An 18,004-nucleotide genomic window follows, 5' to 3' on the forward strand; every position below is an offset into this window, starting at 1 on the left:
AAAATGTTGTTTTACACGATCTCTCAAAGCGCTTTCAATTGTATAGCTTCCGCATCCACTTTCAATATAGCACCCATCTGGGTGATGCACAACTTCCATTTTGAGGCATACTGTCCCCCCCATCAGCTTCACCGCTCAATAACCTACCAATAACAAATACCTTACATTAAATGGGTCTCAAACGGCACAAGAAACTTCAAAATATACATTCAATTAAATGTCTTAAATTCCAGAGATTCCTCTACTAATTAAGTTATATTAGTATTATAAATATGTTATAGCACATTTTTAATTGTAATTAAGAGCATATTAAGGTTAAGTGTGATGGATACATATTTGATATTTACAGCATATATATTTCTTAGTCTCAGATGTTTCATTTAAAGTCATTTCATTCTAATTATGATATTTGCTTCTATATTTTGTAATGTTTCATATTTAGGTGTTTCAAATGTGGAATTGATTCATTTATAGCAAATTGTTGAAATCTACCAAGAAGTAAGTAACATTAAGGATCAATAATCACCCTAAATACATTTACATTTATAGCTATTTTATTCTTTGATCATATTTAACAAACATTTCTGATTCCATTTTGAATATTTTTATTGTCATATTTTCATATTCATATGAATAAAAATGATATCATATCAAGTAATTGTTATCTAGACCAACATTTTTTGACAGAAAAACACGAGTTATTTTTGGTTGAAACATGTCAGTGTGCCATCGATTAGATTTGAGATTTTATTTCAAAGTATTCACACAATGTTCCAATGTTATCTCAAGTAAATCTCTTACTCTCTAAGGATAAGCGTATGCCCCGTGTTCTCTTTGTCATGCATCTGTATGTTGGAGGGTGTAATTTAGCGGGGTGTTTCCGGTGGAGGAAAGTTGAGGTTTTTCGTCCGTTTACAGAGCAAAATGCAGAATGCTGACAGGGGACTTTATACAAAGACAAGGGAAAGGTGCTGAATGGCACTCGCTGCTCAGAGATATTCAACCCCTTGTGAAGGCCAATGGACATTTTATATAAAAGGCCCTTTTTTTGTTAGGCTGCATAGCCTCTGATAGTGGCTTTCTACTGCCCTTCTGCATTAGCTCAATGAACGTAGTCGTGGAAACCATCACAACCTCACTGTATTTGATTTGACTCTCTTTATGTATAATACAGGGCCTTCAGAAAGTATTCACACCACATGTTGTTGTGTTACAGCCTAAATTCAAAATGGATTCAAGTAAGATGTTTTGTCACTATCCTACATACAATACCCAATAAAGTCAAAGTGTAATTGTGTTTTTGACATTTTTACAAATTAATTAAAATGAAAAACTGAAGTGTCTTAAGTCAAGTATTCAACCCCTTTGTTATGGCAAGCCTAAATAAGTTAATGAGTACAAATTTGCTTAACAAGTCACATAATAAGTTGCATGGACTCACTCTGTGTACAATAATAGTGTTTAACATGATTTTTGAATGACTACCTCATCTCTGTACCCCGCACGTGTAATTATCTGTAAGGTCCCTCAGACGAGCAGTGAATTTCAAATACAGATTCCACCACAAAGACCAGGAAGGTTTTCTAAGTATTGACTCATGGGTCTGAATACTTACAGTTGAAGTCGGAAGTTTACATACATTTAGGTTGGAGTCATTAAAACTAGTTTTTCAACCGCTCCACAAATTTCTTGTTAACAAACTATAGTTTTGCCAAGTCTGTTAGGACATCTACTTTGTGCATGACACAAGTAATTTTTCCAACAATTGTTTACAGACAGATTATTTCACTTATAATTCACTGTATCACAATTCCAGTGGGTCAGAAGTTTACATACGCTAAGTTGACTGTGCCTTTAAACAGCTTGGAAAAGTCCAGAAAATGATGTCAGGGCTTTAGAAGCTTCTGATCGGCTAATTTACATAATTTGAGTCAATTGGAGGTGTACCTGTGGATGTATTTCAAGGCCTACCTTCAAACTCAGTGCCTCTTTGCTTGACATCATGGGAAAATCAAAAGAAATCAACCAAGACCTCAGAAAAAATTGTAGACCTCCACAAGTCTGGTTCATCCTTGGGAGCAATTTCCAAATGCCTGAAGGTACCACGTTCATCTGTACAAACAATAGTATGCAAGTATAAATACCATGGGACCACGCAGCCACTTCACGAAATAGATGGCATCATGAGCAAGTAAAATTATGTGGATATATTGAGGCAACATCTCAAGACATCAGTCAGGAAGTTAAAGCTTGGTCACAGATGGTTCTTCCAAATGGACAATGACCCCAAGCATACTTCCAAAGTTGTGGCAAAATGGCTTAAAGTCAAGGTATTGGAGTGGCCATCACAAAGCCCTGACCTCAATCCTATAGAAAATTTGTGGGCAGAACTGAAAAAGTGTGTGCGAGCAAGGAGGCCTACAAACCTGACCCAGTTACACCAGCTCTGTCAGGAGGAATGGGCCAAAATTTACCCAACTTATTGTGGGACGCTTGTGGAAGGCTACCTGAAACGTTTGACCAAAGTTAAACAATTTAAAGGCAATGCTACCAAATACTAATTGAGTGTATGTAAACTTCTGACCCACTGGGAATGTGATGAAAGAAAGGAAAGCTGAAATAAATCATTCTCTCTACTATTATTCTGGTATTTCACATTCTTAAAATGAAGTGGTGATCCTAACTGACCTAAGACAGGGAATTTTTACTAGGATTAAATGTCATGAAGTTTGAAAAACTGAGTTTAAATGTATTTGGCTAAGGTGTATGTAAACTTCCGACTTCAACTAGAAATGAGATATTTCTGTATTGCATTTCCCCCAAAATTGCTAGAATTTCTAAAAACATATTTTCACGTTGTCAAGATGGGATATTGTGTGTCGATGTGTGAAAATAAATTATATTTAATCCATTTTGAATTTAGGTTGTAACACAACCAAATGTGGAATAAGTCAAGGGTTATGAATGTATTTATTTTTTATTTAACCTTTATTTAACCTTTTATTTAAGTCAGTTTTGAACAAATTCTTATTTACAATGATGGCCTACCAAACGACAAAAGGCCTCCTACAGGGATGGAGGATTAAAAATCAGAAATAAATATAGGACAAAACACACATCACAACAAGAGAGACACCACAACACTACATAAAGAGAGACCCAAGGCAGCAACACATGACAACAACATGGTAGCAGCACAAAACAAACACAAAATCGCTGAAGTTGGAGACTTTAATCTCCCTCACCAACTTTAAACATCAGCTGTCTGAGCAGCTAACCGATCGCTGCAGCTGTACATAGTCCATCGGTATATAGCCCACCCAATTTACCTACCTCATCCCCATACTGTTTTTATTTTATTTACCTTTCTGCTCTTTTGCACACCAGTATCTCTACCTGCACATGACCATCTGATCATTTATCACTCCAATGTTAATCTGCTAAATTGTAACTATTCGCCTACCTCCTCATGCCTTTTGCACACAATGTATATAGACTCTTTTTTCTTTCTACTATGTTATTGACTTGTTTATTGTTTATTGTTTCCATGACTGAGTCTTTGAATGAAGAGATTGAGATAAAACTGTCCAGTTTGAGTGTTTGTTGTAGCTCGTTCCAGTCGCTAGCTGCAGCGAACTGAAAAGAGGAGCGACCCAGGGATGTGTGTGGTTTGGGGACCTTTAACAGAATATGACTGACACGACAGGTGTTGTATGTGGAGGATGAGGGCTGTAGTAGATATCTCAGATAGGGGGGAGTGAGGCCTAAGAAGGTTTTATAAATAAGCATCAACCAGTGGGTCTTGCGACGGGTAAACAGAGATGACCAGTTTACAGAGGAGTATAGAGTGCAGTGATGTGTCCTTTAAGGAGTATTGGTGGAAAATCTGATGGCAGAATGGTAAAGGACATCTAGCCGTTCCAGAGCACCTTTACCTGCCGATCTATAAATGATGTCTCTGTAATCTAGCATGGGTAGGATGGTCATCTGAATCAGGGTTAGTTTGGCAGCTGGGGTGAAAGAGGAGCGATTACGATAGAGGAAACCAAGTCTAGATTTAACTTTAGCCTGCAGCTTTGATATGTGCTGAGAGAAGAAGAGTGCACCGTCTAGACATACTCCAAAGTACTTGTATGTCGGGGCGGCTAATGCAATCCACAATCCAGTTGTAGCCTAGGTGATTTCTGATGCTCATTGACAGAGAGGGAAGATGATGAGGGAGGGGAATAGAGATTATATGTGTATCTGTGGACTAGTGTTGCATAACATTTATCTCTCTAGTGGTGCTATCCCCACTTTCCCTCTCTTCTTACCAGTCACTTCTCTCTCACTCACTGTTACTCTCATCTTCTATTATCTCCCTCTCTCCTTACCAGTCACGTCTCTCTCACACACTGTTACTCTCATCTTCTATTATCTCCCTCTCTCCTTACCAGTCACGTCTCTCTCACTCACTGTTACTCTCATCTTCTATTATCTCCCTCTCTCCTTACCAGTCACTTCTCTCTCACTCACTGTTACTCTCATCTTCTATTATCTCCCTCTCTCCTTACCAGTCACGTCTCTCTCACTCACTGTTACTCTCATCTTCTATTATCTCTCTCTCTCAACTCTCTCTCCCGCTTTTCTTTCTTAATTTAGATCAGTAATTCCCTCTCTTTTCTGTATCTGACCTATAGCTGGTTTGGCTAAAGAGATCAGGGATGGGATGAGGGGGGACTGAGAACTCAGTGTCAATAGTATCATTTCAGTAACTGTCGAGACCATATCATAATTTACTACACTGAGGGGAGATTGAAAAGTCAAGTAAAGGTTGAGAACAGTAACATGGATCCACCTGCCATCCCTAGACGAGCTGCTGTTTGTTAGTGTGTAGGATGTCCCAGGCCCATAGTGCCGTAGCAGACACTACCATGGTGACTAGTCAGAGGAGACAGACGTGTAAGAGGTCATGTTATATTAGCTAGCTGCCATCGCTCCTCATCCGCTCCAGCAATACCACCACTGGTGCTATCAACAGATGTGAAGGAGGCTGGGTAAATGACGGCACTGATGAAGTTGGAGCCAGGTTAGCTGTTAGCCAGGTTAGCAGTTAGCCAGGTTAGCTGTTAGCCAGGTCAGCAGTTAGCCAGGTTAGCTGTTAGCCAGGTTAGCTGTTAGCCAGGTCAGCAGTTAGCCAGGTTAGCAGTTAGCCAGGTTAGCTGTTAGCCAGGTCAGCAGTTAGCCAGGTTAGCAGTTAGCCAGGTTAGCTGTTAGCCAGGTCAGCAGTTAGCCAGGTCAGCAGTTAGCCAGGTTAGCTGTTAGCCAGGTTAGCTGTTGAGCTTAACTAGATGGATAGGGCTGCCTGGGGTAGAGATGCCTGTAACAGTTAAAGATAGGGCTGCTGTGCACATCACAGAAGATCACTGACTGGTCTAGGTGATGGAGATCTATAGATATATTTGAGAGAGAGATTTATCTAGAGGCCTGTGGTCTGTGTAGGTGGAGAGATATGAGAATAAAGGACGCATAGAGGAAATCGACCAATATCAGCAATGTGGCTTCAGAATAAGATGAAGAAAGAGAATAGAGAGATAGAGGGTGAGTTTGAGAGATAGGGACCGAGATGGAAACACAGTTTGCTGTGGCAGTTGCAAATTATTCGTAAGTGTTTTCAATCATCAATGATCTAATGTGGAGATGAGTCCACATCCCACACCATATGTTGTCTATGGTATTGCTGATCCTCATACAGCCCTGCAGTACATACTGGTCCTCAATCCCAAATGAATGGAAAAGATAGAAGCATACATGTGTGTATGTGCGTCAACAGTGAAAGATTGTGGGTCAGGTTGGTTTCCTGTTGTTTGAGGTTGAGAATCAGAACTGAGAGAGAAAAAAACAGAGACCACTGACACTCTCTCTCTCTCTTTAGCTCTCTCTCTATACAGTTTTGCAGGCAGTCACTCTACATGTTTTATCTACCCACCCATCCATTCTGTCTATCCACTTTCCCATTAACATTCTCACACAATTAGTCAGTTTTCATGAAGTGTTGTTCAGCTGTTTTACTGCACATAGACAATACCATGCATGCAGTCTTTAGGGTTATAGTTTGTTACTCTTTTCAGATGTGCAGTATAGTGTGTATTCTATCAGATGTGCAGTTTAGTGTGTATTCTATCAGATGTGCAGTTTAGTGTGTATTATATCAGATGTGCAGTATAGTGTGTATTATATCAGATGTGCAGTTTAGTGTGTATTCTATCAGATGTGCAGTATAGTGTGTATTATATCAGATGTGCAGTTTAGTGTGTATTATATCAGATGTTCAGTTTAGTGTGTATTATATCAGATGTGCAGTTTAGTGTGTATTATATCAGATGTGCAGTTTAGTGTGTATTATATCAGATGTGCAGTATAGTGTGTATTATATCAGATGTGCAGTATAGTGTGTATTCTATCAGATGTGCAGTTTAGTGTGTATTATATCAGATGTTCAGTTTAGTGTGTATTATATCAGATGTGCAGTATAGTGTGTATTATATCAGATGTGCAGTATAGTGTGTATTCTATCAGATGTGCAGTTTAGTGTGTATTATATCAGATGTTCAGTTTAGTGTGTATTATATCAGATGTGCAGTTTAGTGTGTATTATATCAGATGTGCAGTTTAGTGTGTATTCTATCAGATGTGCAGTTTAGTGTGTATTATATCAGATGTGCAGTATAGTGTGTATTATATCAGATGTTCAGTTTAGTGTGTATTATATCAGATGTTCAGTTTAGTGTGTATTATATCAGATGTGCAGTTTAGTGTGTATTATATCAGATGTGCAGTTTAGTGTGTATTATATCAGATGTGCAGTATAGTGTGTATTATATCAGATGTGCAGTATAGTGTGTATTCTATCAGATGTGCAGTTTAGTGTGTATTATATCAGATGTTCAGTTTAGTGTGTATTATATCAGATGTGCAGTTTAGTGTGTATTATATCAGATGTGCAGTTTAGTGTGTATTCTATCAGATGTGCAGTTTAGTGTGTATTATATCAGATGTGCAGTATAGTGTGTATTATATCAGATGTTCAGTTTAGTGTGTATTATATCAGATGTTCAGTTTAGTGTGTATTATATCAGATGTGCAGTTTAGTGTGTATTATATCAGATGTGCAGTTTAGTGTGTATTATATCAGATGTGCAGTTTAGTGTGTATTATATCAGATGTGCAGTTTAGTGTGTATTATATCAGATGTTCAGTTTAGTGTGTATTCTATCAGATGTTCAGTTTAGTGTGTATTATATCAGATGTGCAGTATAGTGTGTATTATATCAGATGTGCAGTTTAGTGTGTATTATATCAGATGTGCAGTTTAGTGTGTATTATATCAGATGTGCAGTTTAGTGTGTATTATATCAGATGTGCAGTTTAGTGTGTATTATATCAGATGTGCAGTTTAGTGTGTATTATATCAGATGTGCAGTATAGTGTGTATTATATCAGATGTGCAGTTTAGTGTGTATTATATCAGATGTGCAGTTTAGTGTGTATTATATCAGATGTGCAGTTTAGTGTGTATTATATCAGATGTGCAGTTTAGTGTGTATTATATCAGATGTGCAGTTTAGTGTGTATTATATCAGATGTGCAGTTTAGTGTGTATTATATCAGATGTTCAGTTTAGTGTGTATTATATCAGATGTGCAGTTTAGTGTGTATTATATCAGATGTTCAGTTTAGTGTGTATTATATCAGATGTTCAGTTTAGTGTGTATTATATCAGATGTGCAGTTTAGTGTGTATTATATCAGATGTGCAGTTTAGTGTGTATTATATCAGATGTTCAGTTTAGTGTGTATTATATCAGATGTGCAGTTTAGTGTGTATTATATCAGATGTTCAGTTTAGTGTGTATTATATCAGATGTGCAGGGGGTTTCTCAGTTTCACCGCAGACTGCCCTCTCTTACGGCCTCTGGGAGATTCCTGTGGCACCTGAAAAGAGGGCACAAACACTTGACACACTGACACACACATTTCACACAATTAAATGCTGTACTGTAAACACAAGGGATTGTCTCACCGCTTGACAAACTAACTTACACACACCAACACAAAGAAAGACAAACACTCTTCCCGAACTCTAAAATCACGACAGAATAGCGTATTTATTTTCATATGTTCTGAATGTAATAATGTATGATTTGTTGAATGATGAGGAGGGGGGAGGAAGAGGGTGGGGGGTGGGGGGGATGGACATTCCTGACAGTGTCAACCAAGATGAAAGACTCTATTACTGGCAGCACTATCCTTTATGAGACAGATAGAGAGAGAGGGATGGAGAGAGCGAGAGGTGAGATGAAAGAAGGATAGTCAGAGCAAAAGAGAAGCCAGTTAACCACTTGAAAAGACTGAGGTTGACACCTTCACCTCCTCTTCCTCTCTCCATTCGCAAATATTCCCCCTCTACTGTTGTCTCTTCTGTCTGTCGCTGTGTATTTGATGTCATTCGGTTCATTTTTAACAATGTAAGAAATGCTAATGAGAGGAAAACAGAATGTTAATTCTTTCACTCTGATTGCAAAGTTTGATGACAACCAAGCAAACTGTCTCTTTTTAACAAGCCCGTATTATTGTTGCAAAGCTGCGTGTGTGTGTTTGTGTGTGTTCATGTGAAGTGTTGTTGATTTGTTAGGGGAATGGTCAAACCTCAGTGGGATAGATATACTGACATACCTGCTGAACACACACAACGCAGGTGTCACGTAATCAGGTGTCACGTACACAGACCAAAAACCCGTTTTCCACTCCATATTTGTGTGGTCAACCAACTTTCTGATTTTGTGTTAATGTTACCTCTCTGCAGTCTAGGTTTCTCTTTCCCCTTCCTGCCCTCAATTCTCTTTACCATCATCTATATTTCACTTTCTCTTCTCCCCTAAGTCTCCCTAAGTCTCCCTAAGTCTCCATAAGTCCCCCTAAGTCCCCCTAAGTCCCCCTAAGTCTCCCTAAGTCTCCATAAGTCTCCATAAGTCTCCCTAAGTCTCCCTAAGTCTCCCTAAGTCTCCATAAGTCCCCCTAAGTCTCCCTAAGTCTCCCTAAGTCTCCATAAGTCCCCCTAAGTCCCCCTAAGTCCCCCTAAGTCTCCCTAAGTCTCCCTAAGTCTCCCTAAGTCTCCCTAAGTCTCCATAAGTCCCCCTAAGTCTCCCTAAGTCTCCCTAAGTCTCCCTAAGTCTCCATAAGTCCCCCTAAGTCCCCTTAAGTCTCCCTAAGTCTCCCTAAGTCTCCCTAAGTCTCCCTAAGTCTCCCTAAGTCTCCCTAAGTCTCCATAAGTCCCCCTAAGTCCCCTTAAGTCTCCCTAAGTCTCCCTAAGTCTCCATAAGTCTCCCTAAGTCTCCCTAAGTCTCCCTAAGTCTCCCTAAGTCTCCATAAGTCCCCCTAAGTCTCCCTAAGTCTCCCTAAGTCTCCATAAGTCCCCCTAAGTCTCCCTAAGTCTCCCTAAGTCTCCATAAGTCCCCCTAAGTCCCCCTAAGTCCCCCTAAGTCTCCCTAAGTCTCCCTAAGTCTCCCTAAGTCTCCATAAGTCCCCCTAAGTCTCCCTAAGTCTCCCTAAGTCTCCCTAAGTCTCCATAAGTCCCCCTAAGTCCCCTTAAGTCTCCCTAAGTCTCCCTAAGTCTCCCTAAGTCTCCCTAAGTCTCCCTAAGTCTCCATAAGTCCCCCTAAGTCCCCTTAAGTCTCCCTAAGTCTCCCTAAGTCTCCCTAAGTCTCCATAAGTCTCCCTAAGTCTCCCTAAGTCTCCCTAAGTCTCCCTAAGTCTCCATAAGTCCCCCTAAGTCTCCCTAAGTCTCCCTAAGTCCCCCTAAGTCCCCCTAAGTCCCCCTAAGTCCCCCTAAGTCTCCCTAAGTCTCCCTAAGTCTCCCTAAGTCTCCATAAGTCCCCCTAAGTCTCCATAAGTCTCCCTAAGTCTCCCTAAGTCTCCATAAGTCCCCCTAAGTCCCCTTAAGTCTCCCTAAGTCTCCCTAAGTCTCCCTAAGTCTCCATAAGTCCCCCTAAGTCCCCTTAAGTCTCCCTAAGTCTCCCTAAGTCTCCATAAGTCCCCCTAAGTCCCCTTAAGTCTCCCTAAGTCTCCCTAAGTCTCCCTAAGTCTCCCTAAGTCTCCATAAGTCCCCCTAAGTCCCCTTAAGTCTCCCTAAGTCTCCATAAGTCTCCATAAGTCCCCCTAAGTCTCCCTTATCTCCTTGATAGACAGTTCTGAATGGGCTCACACTGTAGTTCTGAAAGATCTGGGTTTGGACATTGGCTACATTGGCTCTTCTGGCCAACGTAGTCCACAGGTGTTTGTGTTACTGTGAACTGTAATGTGTGTGTTAACTGTATTGTGTTACTGTTAACTGTAATGTGTGTGTGTTAACTGTAATGTGTGTGTTAACTGTATTATGTTACTGTTAACTGTAATGTGTGTGTGTTAACTGTAATGTGTGTGTGTTAACTGTATTGTGTTACTGTTAACTGTAATGTGTGTGTGTTAACTGTAATATGTGTGTTAACTGTATTATGTTACTGTTAACTGTAATGTGTGTGTGTTAACTGTAATGTGTGTGTGTTAACTGTAATGTGTGTGTTAACTGTATTGTGTTACTGTTAACTGTAATGTGTGTGAACTGTAATGTGTGTGTTATTGTGTGTGTAGCTCAGATTGAGGTGATTCCCTGTAAGATCTGTGGTGATAAATCATCAGGAGTTCACTATGGAGTCATCACCTGCGAGGGCTGCAAGGTGAGACTGCAGCACTACACACCTGATTTCTCTCTGACCAAGCAGACATAACAAACTGTGTGGTCAGATGACTTATTTCCAGGGGTTTCATTGGTTATGTCAATGGTCTTCTCTCCCCCTCAGGGTTTTTTCCGGCGTAGCCAGCTGCCGTCCGTGTCCTACTCCTGTTCCAGACAGAGTAACTGTCCTATAGACAGAGCCAGCCGCAACCGTTGCCAGAGCTGCCGACTGCAGAAGTGTGTGACCCAGGGCATGAGCCGGGATGGTGAGACACGCACACACATAAAAAAAGATGTCTCCTGGTAAAGTAAATGTTGAATAAATACACACTTTTAAATCACTTTACTTAAAAATATATATTTTATTTAACTTTAAATGAGGGTAATTCAACTCATCTCCACCACAAACTGTTTTTGTTTCCCCAGCGGTGAAGTTTGGTCGGATGTCGAAACGTCAGCGGGAGTCTCTGCGTGCCGAGGTGGAGAGACACCGTCAGCTGCAGCAGCAGCATCTCCAGGCAGAGGCCCAGCCCGCCCTGCCCTACCCCAGCAAGGCATACCGTTTCCGGACACCCCACCTGCTCCAGGCCCCGGCTCCGGCCTACTCCTTCCCTGGAGAGCCAGAGCTGCCACCCTGCCCGACAGATGTGCTCCCCTACCTGGTGTGCTCCCCAGGCGAGTCCCAGGCTCCAGGTCTGGCCTACCAGGGCTCCTGTGTGTCTCCTGGTAGTGGGCACTCAGACGAAAGAGGTAAGGCAGTGGATACATACTGTACACACACTCGAACACATCATCAGACCAGCACTGTTTAATATCTATTAGCCCTTCCTCCTTCTCACTCCGTCTTCTTCAGGGTTCGACTCCCGTCAGCCGTCTCCTGACCAGACGATAGGGATGGGAATTAGACCGTTTGACCCAGAAGACCCCTACTGCCCTTACCGCCCCTCCCTGCTACACATAGAGGAGCTGTGTGACAGTGTCGTGCGGTCCCATAGGGACACCAGTCAGTTCAGACTAGAGGAACTACAGGCTCTGAGATGGAAGTTGTTCAGCAGAGAGGAGATCCATGCCTACCAGAGCAAGGTACTGTACCAACACATCACTGGTCTCTTATAAATCATCAGTCAGTCATCAGTAATAAATAACAGTTTCATTAATAAGTTAAAAGAAGTCTGACCCCTGAAATCAAGTTTTTCATTTTATTTTTTATTTGACCTTTATTTAACTAGCCGGTTAAGAACAAATTCTCATTTTCAATGACGGCCTAGGAACAGATTTTTACCTAGTCAGCTCGGGGACTTGATCTTGCAACCTTTCAGTTACTAGTACAATGCTCTATCCACTAGGCTATCTGCCGCCCCAGATGTGAAGACATCTTGTTTCTCTCTTCTCCTTTTCACCTCTTTTTGGAATTCCCTCTCCCCTCACACCTCTCTTTTTCTCTTGTCTCCCTCCCTCCCTCCCTCCCTCCCTCCCTCCCTCCCTCCCTCCCTCCCTCCCTCCCTCCCTCGCTGTCTCCAGTCAGTAGATGAGATGTGGCAGCACTGTGCTGTGAGGCTGACTGAAGCGGTACAGTACGTGGTGGAGTTTGCCAAACGCATCCCAGGGTTCCGTGGGCTTGGACAGAACGACCAGATCACCCTGCTCAAGACTGGTGAGCCGAATCCACCTGTCAATCACTACTTACTACACTGTCCTCTCTCAAGAAAAGTATTCCTGTAAGAAGTGCACATTGCCATTATTAAACATTCTTGACCCTCTCTCTCTCTCTCTCTCTCCCCCCTCCATCTCTCTCTGTCAGGATCGATGGAGGTGGTTCTGGTTAGAATGAGCAGGTGTTTTAACACAGAGAACAGCACCGTCTTCTTCGATGGGAAGTTTGGCAGCACTGAACTTTTCAAGTCTCTGGGTTAGTCCATTGGTTCCTAGTCTTAGCTGTTGAATGGATGCTACAGTGAACTTTTCAAGTCTCTGGGTTAGTCCATTGGTTCCTAGTCTTAGCTGTTGAATGGATGCTACAGTGAACTTTTCAAGTCTCTGGGTTAGTCCATTGGTTCCTAGTCTTAGCTGTTGAATGGATGCTACAGTGAACTTTTCAAGTCTCTGGGTTAGTCCATTGGTTCCTAGTCTTAGCTGTTGAATGGATGCTACAGTGAACTTTTCAAGTCTCTGGGTTAGTCCATTGGTTCCTAGTCTTAGCTGTTGAATGGATGCTACAGTGAACTTTTCAAGTCTCTGGGTTAGTCCATTGGTTCCTAGTCTTAGCTGTTGAATGGATGCTACAGTGAACTTTTCAAGTCTCTGGGTTAGTCCATTGGTTCCTAGTCTTAGCTGTTGAATGGATGCTACAGTGAACTTTTCAAGTCTCTGGGTTAGTCCATTGGTTCCTAGTCTTAGCTGTTGAATGGATGCTACAGTGAACTTTTCAAGTCTCTGGGTTAGTCCATTGGTTCCTAGTCTTAGCTGTTGAATGGATGCTACAGTGAACTTTTCAAGTCTCTGGGTTAGTCCATTGGTTCCTAGTCTTAGCTGTTGAATGGATGCTACAGTGAACTTTTCAAGTCTCTGGGTTAGTCCATTGGTTCCTAGTCTTAGCTGTTGAATGGATGCTACACTGCCCTCCATAATTATTGGGAAAGTAAAGTATTGTTTATTCTTATGGCTCTATACTCCAAAAGTTTGGATTTGAAATCAAACCATGACTGAGTTAAAAGTGCAGACTGTCCTCTTTAATTTGAGGTTACATAGCACGCCCATTTTAGGGGACCAAAATGATTGGGACGAATTCACATATATGTGTATTAAAATAGTAAAAAGTTAAGTATTTGGTCCCATATTCATAGCACACAATGATTACATCAAGCTTGTGACTCAAGACATTTATTGGATGCATTTGCTGTTTGTTTTGGTTGTGTTTCAGATTATTTTGTGCCCAATAGAAATTAATGGTAAATGATGCTTTGTGTCATTTTGGAGTCACTTTTATTGTAAAGAATAGAATATGTTTGCTAACGCTTCTACGTTAATGTGGAGGCTGTATGATATTTGTGTGTCTAACCTTCTGAACTTTAACTTCAAATACAAACTTTTGGAGTATAGAGCCAAAATATTAAAAAAACCTTCACTGTCCCAATAATTACAGAGGACACAATCTCATATTAACTTTGCCAATTGGTTCCTAGTCTTAGTGATGCTAACTCTGTTACCTGTGTTGTTCCAGGCTGTGGTGATCTGATGGTGGCGGTGTTTGACTTCGCTCACAGTGTGTGTGCCCTGAGACTGACTGAGCAGCAGATGGCTCTCTTCAGCTCACTGGTGCTCATTAACCCAGGTAAGACACACAAATGTACACACATTCTGTAAAATGATACTGCAGATAATCTTAGTACAATAAAGTTATAGATCAGCAAAGTCATAGATCTGTAAAGTCACAGATCCGTAAAGTCATATATCCATAAAGTCATAGATCCGTAAAGTCATAAATCAGTAAAGTCATAGATCCATAAAGTCATAGTCATAGATCCATAAAGTCATAGTCATAGATCCATAAAGTCATAGTCATATATCCATAAAGTCATAGTCATATATCCATAAAGTCATATATCCATAAAGTCATAGATCCATAAAGTCATAGTCATAGATCCATAAAGTCATAGTCATAGATCTGTAAAGTCATAGATCCATAAAGTCATAGTCATAGATCCATAAAGTCATAGATCCGTAAAGTCATAGTCATAGATCCATAAAGTCATAGTCATATATCCATAAAGTCATAGATCCGTAAAGTCATAAATCAGTAAAGTCATAGATCCATAAAGTCATAGTCATAGATCCATAAAGTCATAGATCCGTAAAGTCATAAATCAGTAAAGTCATAGATCCATAAAGTCATAGTCATAGATCCATAAAGTCATAGTCATATATCCATAAAGTAATAGATCCGTAAAGTCATAGTCATATATCCATAAAGTCATATATCCATAAAGTCATATATCCATAAAGTCATAGATCCATAAAGTCATAGTCATATATCCATAAAGTAATAGATCCGTAAAGTCATAGTCATATATCCATAAAGTCATATATCCATAAAGTCATATATCCATAAAGTCATAGATCCATAAAGTCATAGATCCATAAAGTCATAGTCATAGATCCATAAAGTCATAGATCCATAAAGTCATATATCCATAAAGTCATATATCCATAAAGTCATAGATCCATAAAGTCATAGTCATAGATCCATAAAGTCATAGATCCATAAAGTCATATATCCATAAAGTCATATATCCATAAAGTCATAGATCCATAAAGTCATAGTCATATATCCATAAAGTCATAGTCATATATCCATAAAGTCATAGATCCATAAAGTCATAGATCCATAAAGTCATAGTCATATATCCATAAAGTCATAGTCATATATCCATAAAGTCATAGATCCATAAAGTCATAGATCCATAAAGTCATAGATCCATAAAGTCATAGATCCATAAAGTCATAGATCCATAAAGTCATAGATCCATAAAGTCATAGTCATATATCCATAAAGTCATAGTCATATATCCATAAAGTCATAGATCCATAAAGTCATATATCCATAAAGTCATAGATCCATAAAGTCATAGTCATATATCCATAAAGTCATAGTCATATATCCATAAAGTCATAGATCCATAAAGTCATAGTCATAGATCCGTAAAGTCATAGATCTGTAAAGTCCTAGATCTGAAAAGTCATAGATCTGTAAAGTCATAGATCCATAAAGTCATAGTCATATATCCATAAAGTCATAGATCCATAAAGTCATAGTCATATATCCATAAAGTCATAGATCCATAAAGTCATAGTCATAGATCCGTAAAGTCATAGATCTGTAAAGTCCTAGCTCTGTAAAGTCATAGATCTGTAAAGTCATAGATCCGTAAAGTCATAGTTCCGTAAAGTCATAGATCTGTAAAATCATAGAACATAATAAGCTGATTAATGGTATAACATTATCTATTTTATCTCTTTTAATCTTTTTTTGTGTGTATTTTTGTGTGTGTGTGTGTAGATCGCCCCTGTCTTGAGGATAGAGGCAGAGTACATAGAATGAGAAGAGACTTGGAGGTATGCCTCAGTCACATGCTACGCAGAGACAACCAGGAGAGTCTTCAGCACAAGGTAACACACATAGTCACTTACACATACACGCACACACACAGGCACACACACACAGGCACTTGCACATACACACTCACAGACACACACTCACGCATTCAAGTTTGACGGAGTAGTGAGTGGAGAGCGTTACCAGTGGTGTAAAGTACTTAAGTAAAAATAATTTAAAGTACAACTTAAGTAGTTTTTTGGGGTATCTGTACTTTACTTTACTATATTATATTTTTGTCAACTTTTACTTTTACTTCACTACATTCCTAAAGAAAATAATGTACTTTTTACTCCATACATTTTCCCTGATACCCAAAAGTACTCGTTACATTTTGACAGGAGAATGTTCCAATTCACACACTTATGAAGAGAACATCCCTGGTCATCCCTACTGCCTTTGATCTGGCGGACTCCCTAAACACAAATGCTACATTTGTAAATGATGTCTGAGTGTTGGAGTGTGCCCCTGGCTAGCTGTAAATGATGTCTGAGTGTTGGAGTGTGCCCCTGGCTAGCTGTAAATTATGTCTGAGTGTTGGAGTGTGCCCCTGGCTATCTGTAAATGATGTCTGAGTGTTGGAGTGTGCCCCTGGCTAGCTGTAAATGATGTCTGAGTGTTGGAGTGTGCCCCTGGCTATCTGTAAATGATGTCTGAGTGTTGGAGTGTGCCCCTGGCTAGCTGTAAATTATGTCTGAGTGTTGGAGTGTGCCCCTGGCTAGCTGTAAATTATGTCTGAGTGTTGGAGTGTGCCCCTGGCTAGCTGTAAATGATGTCTGAGTGTTGGAGTGTGCCCCTGGCTAGCTGTAAATGATGTCTGAGTGTTGGAGTGTGCCCCTGGCTAGCTGTAAATTATGTCTGAGTGTTGGAGTGTGCCCCTGGCTAGCTGTAAATCATGTCTGAGTGTTGGAGTGTGCCCCTGGCTAGCTGTAAATGATGTCTGAGTGTTGGAGTGTGCCCCTGGCTAGCTGTAAATTATGTTTTTATGTTGCCATCTGGTTTGCTTAATATAAGGACATTGAAATGGTTTATTATTTTCATTTTGATACTTAAGAACATTTGAGCAATTCCATTTACTTTTGATACTTAAGTATATTTTTAACCTAATACTTTTGGACTTTTACTCAAGTAGTATTTTACTGAGTGACTTTAACTTTTACGTGAGTCATTTTCTGTTTAGGTATCTTTACTTTTACTCAAGTATGACAATTGAGTACTTTTTCCTCCACTGGTGTTTACCCTCTATGACTTCACTGGACAGTGTGTAGAACTGTCATTGACTAGCTGTGTGTGTGATGTCCCCAGCTCTACCAGAAGGTGTCAGTGTTGCGGTCTCTGTGCAGTCTTCATGTGGAGAAGCTGCACTGGTTCAGCCAGCGCTACCCGCTCACCGTCCACTCTGTCTTCCCTCCTCTATACAAGGAGCTGTTCACCTCTGACCTGCCTTCTGTGGACTCCCTGTGAACTCCCTCTGAACTGCACCGTACATGTTGACAGATAATTAGACAAAGAAACATGCATACAGTAGACAGACAGACACACACAAACACACACAGACACACAGAGACACAGACACTCAGAGACACAAACACTTACACAGAGACACAGACACTCAGAGACACAGACACACAGAGACACAGACACTCAGAGACACAAACACTTACACAGAGACACAGACACACACAGACACAGAGACACAGACACACACAGACACTTAGAGACACACAAACACTCAGAGACACATACACAGAGACACAGACACACAAACTTAGACACACAGAGACACAGACACATGAGAATGCATTGATAACATGAGATGAAATGACTTTGAATGCTTCACTTGTTGAATAAATATATTTTTGTTATTTCAGAGAGCAATGATTTGATTTGATGGTAATTTCAGTAGCCTATTAGTGATTGGACATTGAAGCGATTTTCATGCAAAACAATGTTTTATACGTTGTTGTTTTGTTTTTCCTTTTTGAGAGTGTTATTCCGTCCTTGAGATGATGTTATTTTGACTCAGGGCGGCTGTTGTGACTGTATCCAGACCAGTTGCTAGCTGGTATAAATTACCATATTTAGATGATCACTATGAAA

General features: G+C 40.2%; 1 protein-coding gene across 1 annotated transcript in view; it reads left to right on the forward strand.

The window, feature by feature from the left end:
- LOC110535950 (nuclear receptor ROR-gamma-like) overlaps positions 1–17,524 on the forward strand; it is a 28,378-nt gene extending 10,854 nt beyond the window's left edge. The window contains exons 3-11 of the mRNA XM_036939143.1: positions 10,668–10,753; positions 10,877–11,018; positions 11,179–11,502; positions 11,606–11,835; positions 12,274–12,406; positions 12,554–12,661; positions 13,973–14,083; positions 15,809–15,918; positions 17,210–17,524. Coding sequence (XP_036795038.1) covers positions 10,668–10,753; positions 10,877–11,018; positions 11,179–11,502; positions 11,606–11,835; positions 12,274–12,406; positions 12,554–12,661; positions 13,973–14,083; positions 15,809–15,918; positions 17,210–17,368 — 1,403 coding nt within the window. The 3' untranslated portion in view covers positions 17,369–17,524. The remainder of the gene's footprint in view (positions 1–10,667; positions 10,754–10,876; positions 11,019–11,178; positions 11,503–11,605; positions 11,836–12,273; positions 12,407–12,553; positions 12,662–13,972; positions 14,084–15,808; positions 15,919–17,209) is intronic.
- Positions 17,525–18,004: the final 480 nt, after the last annotated feature.

The sequence above is a fragment of the Oncorhynchus mykiss genome, chromosome 2, assembly GCF_013265735.2.
Source record: "Oncorhynchus mykiss isolate Arlee chromosome 2, USDA_OmykA_1.1, whole genome shotgun sequence".
Taxonomy (NCBI): Eukaryota; Metazoa; Chordata; class Actinopteri; order Salmoniformes; family Salmonidae; genus Oncorhynchus; species Oncorhynchus mykiss.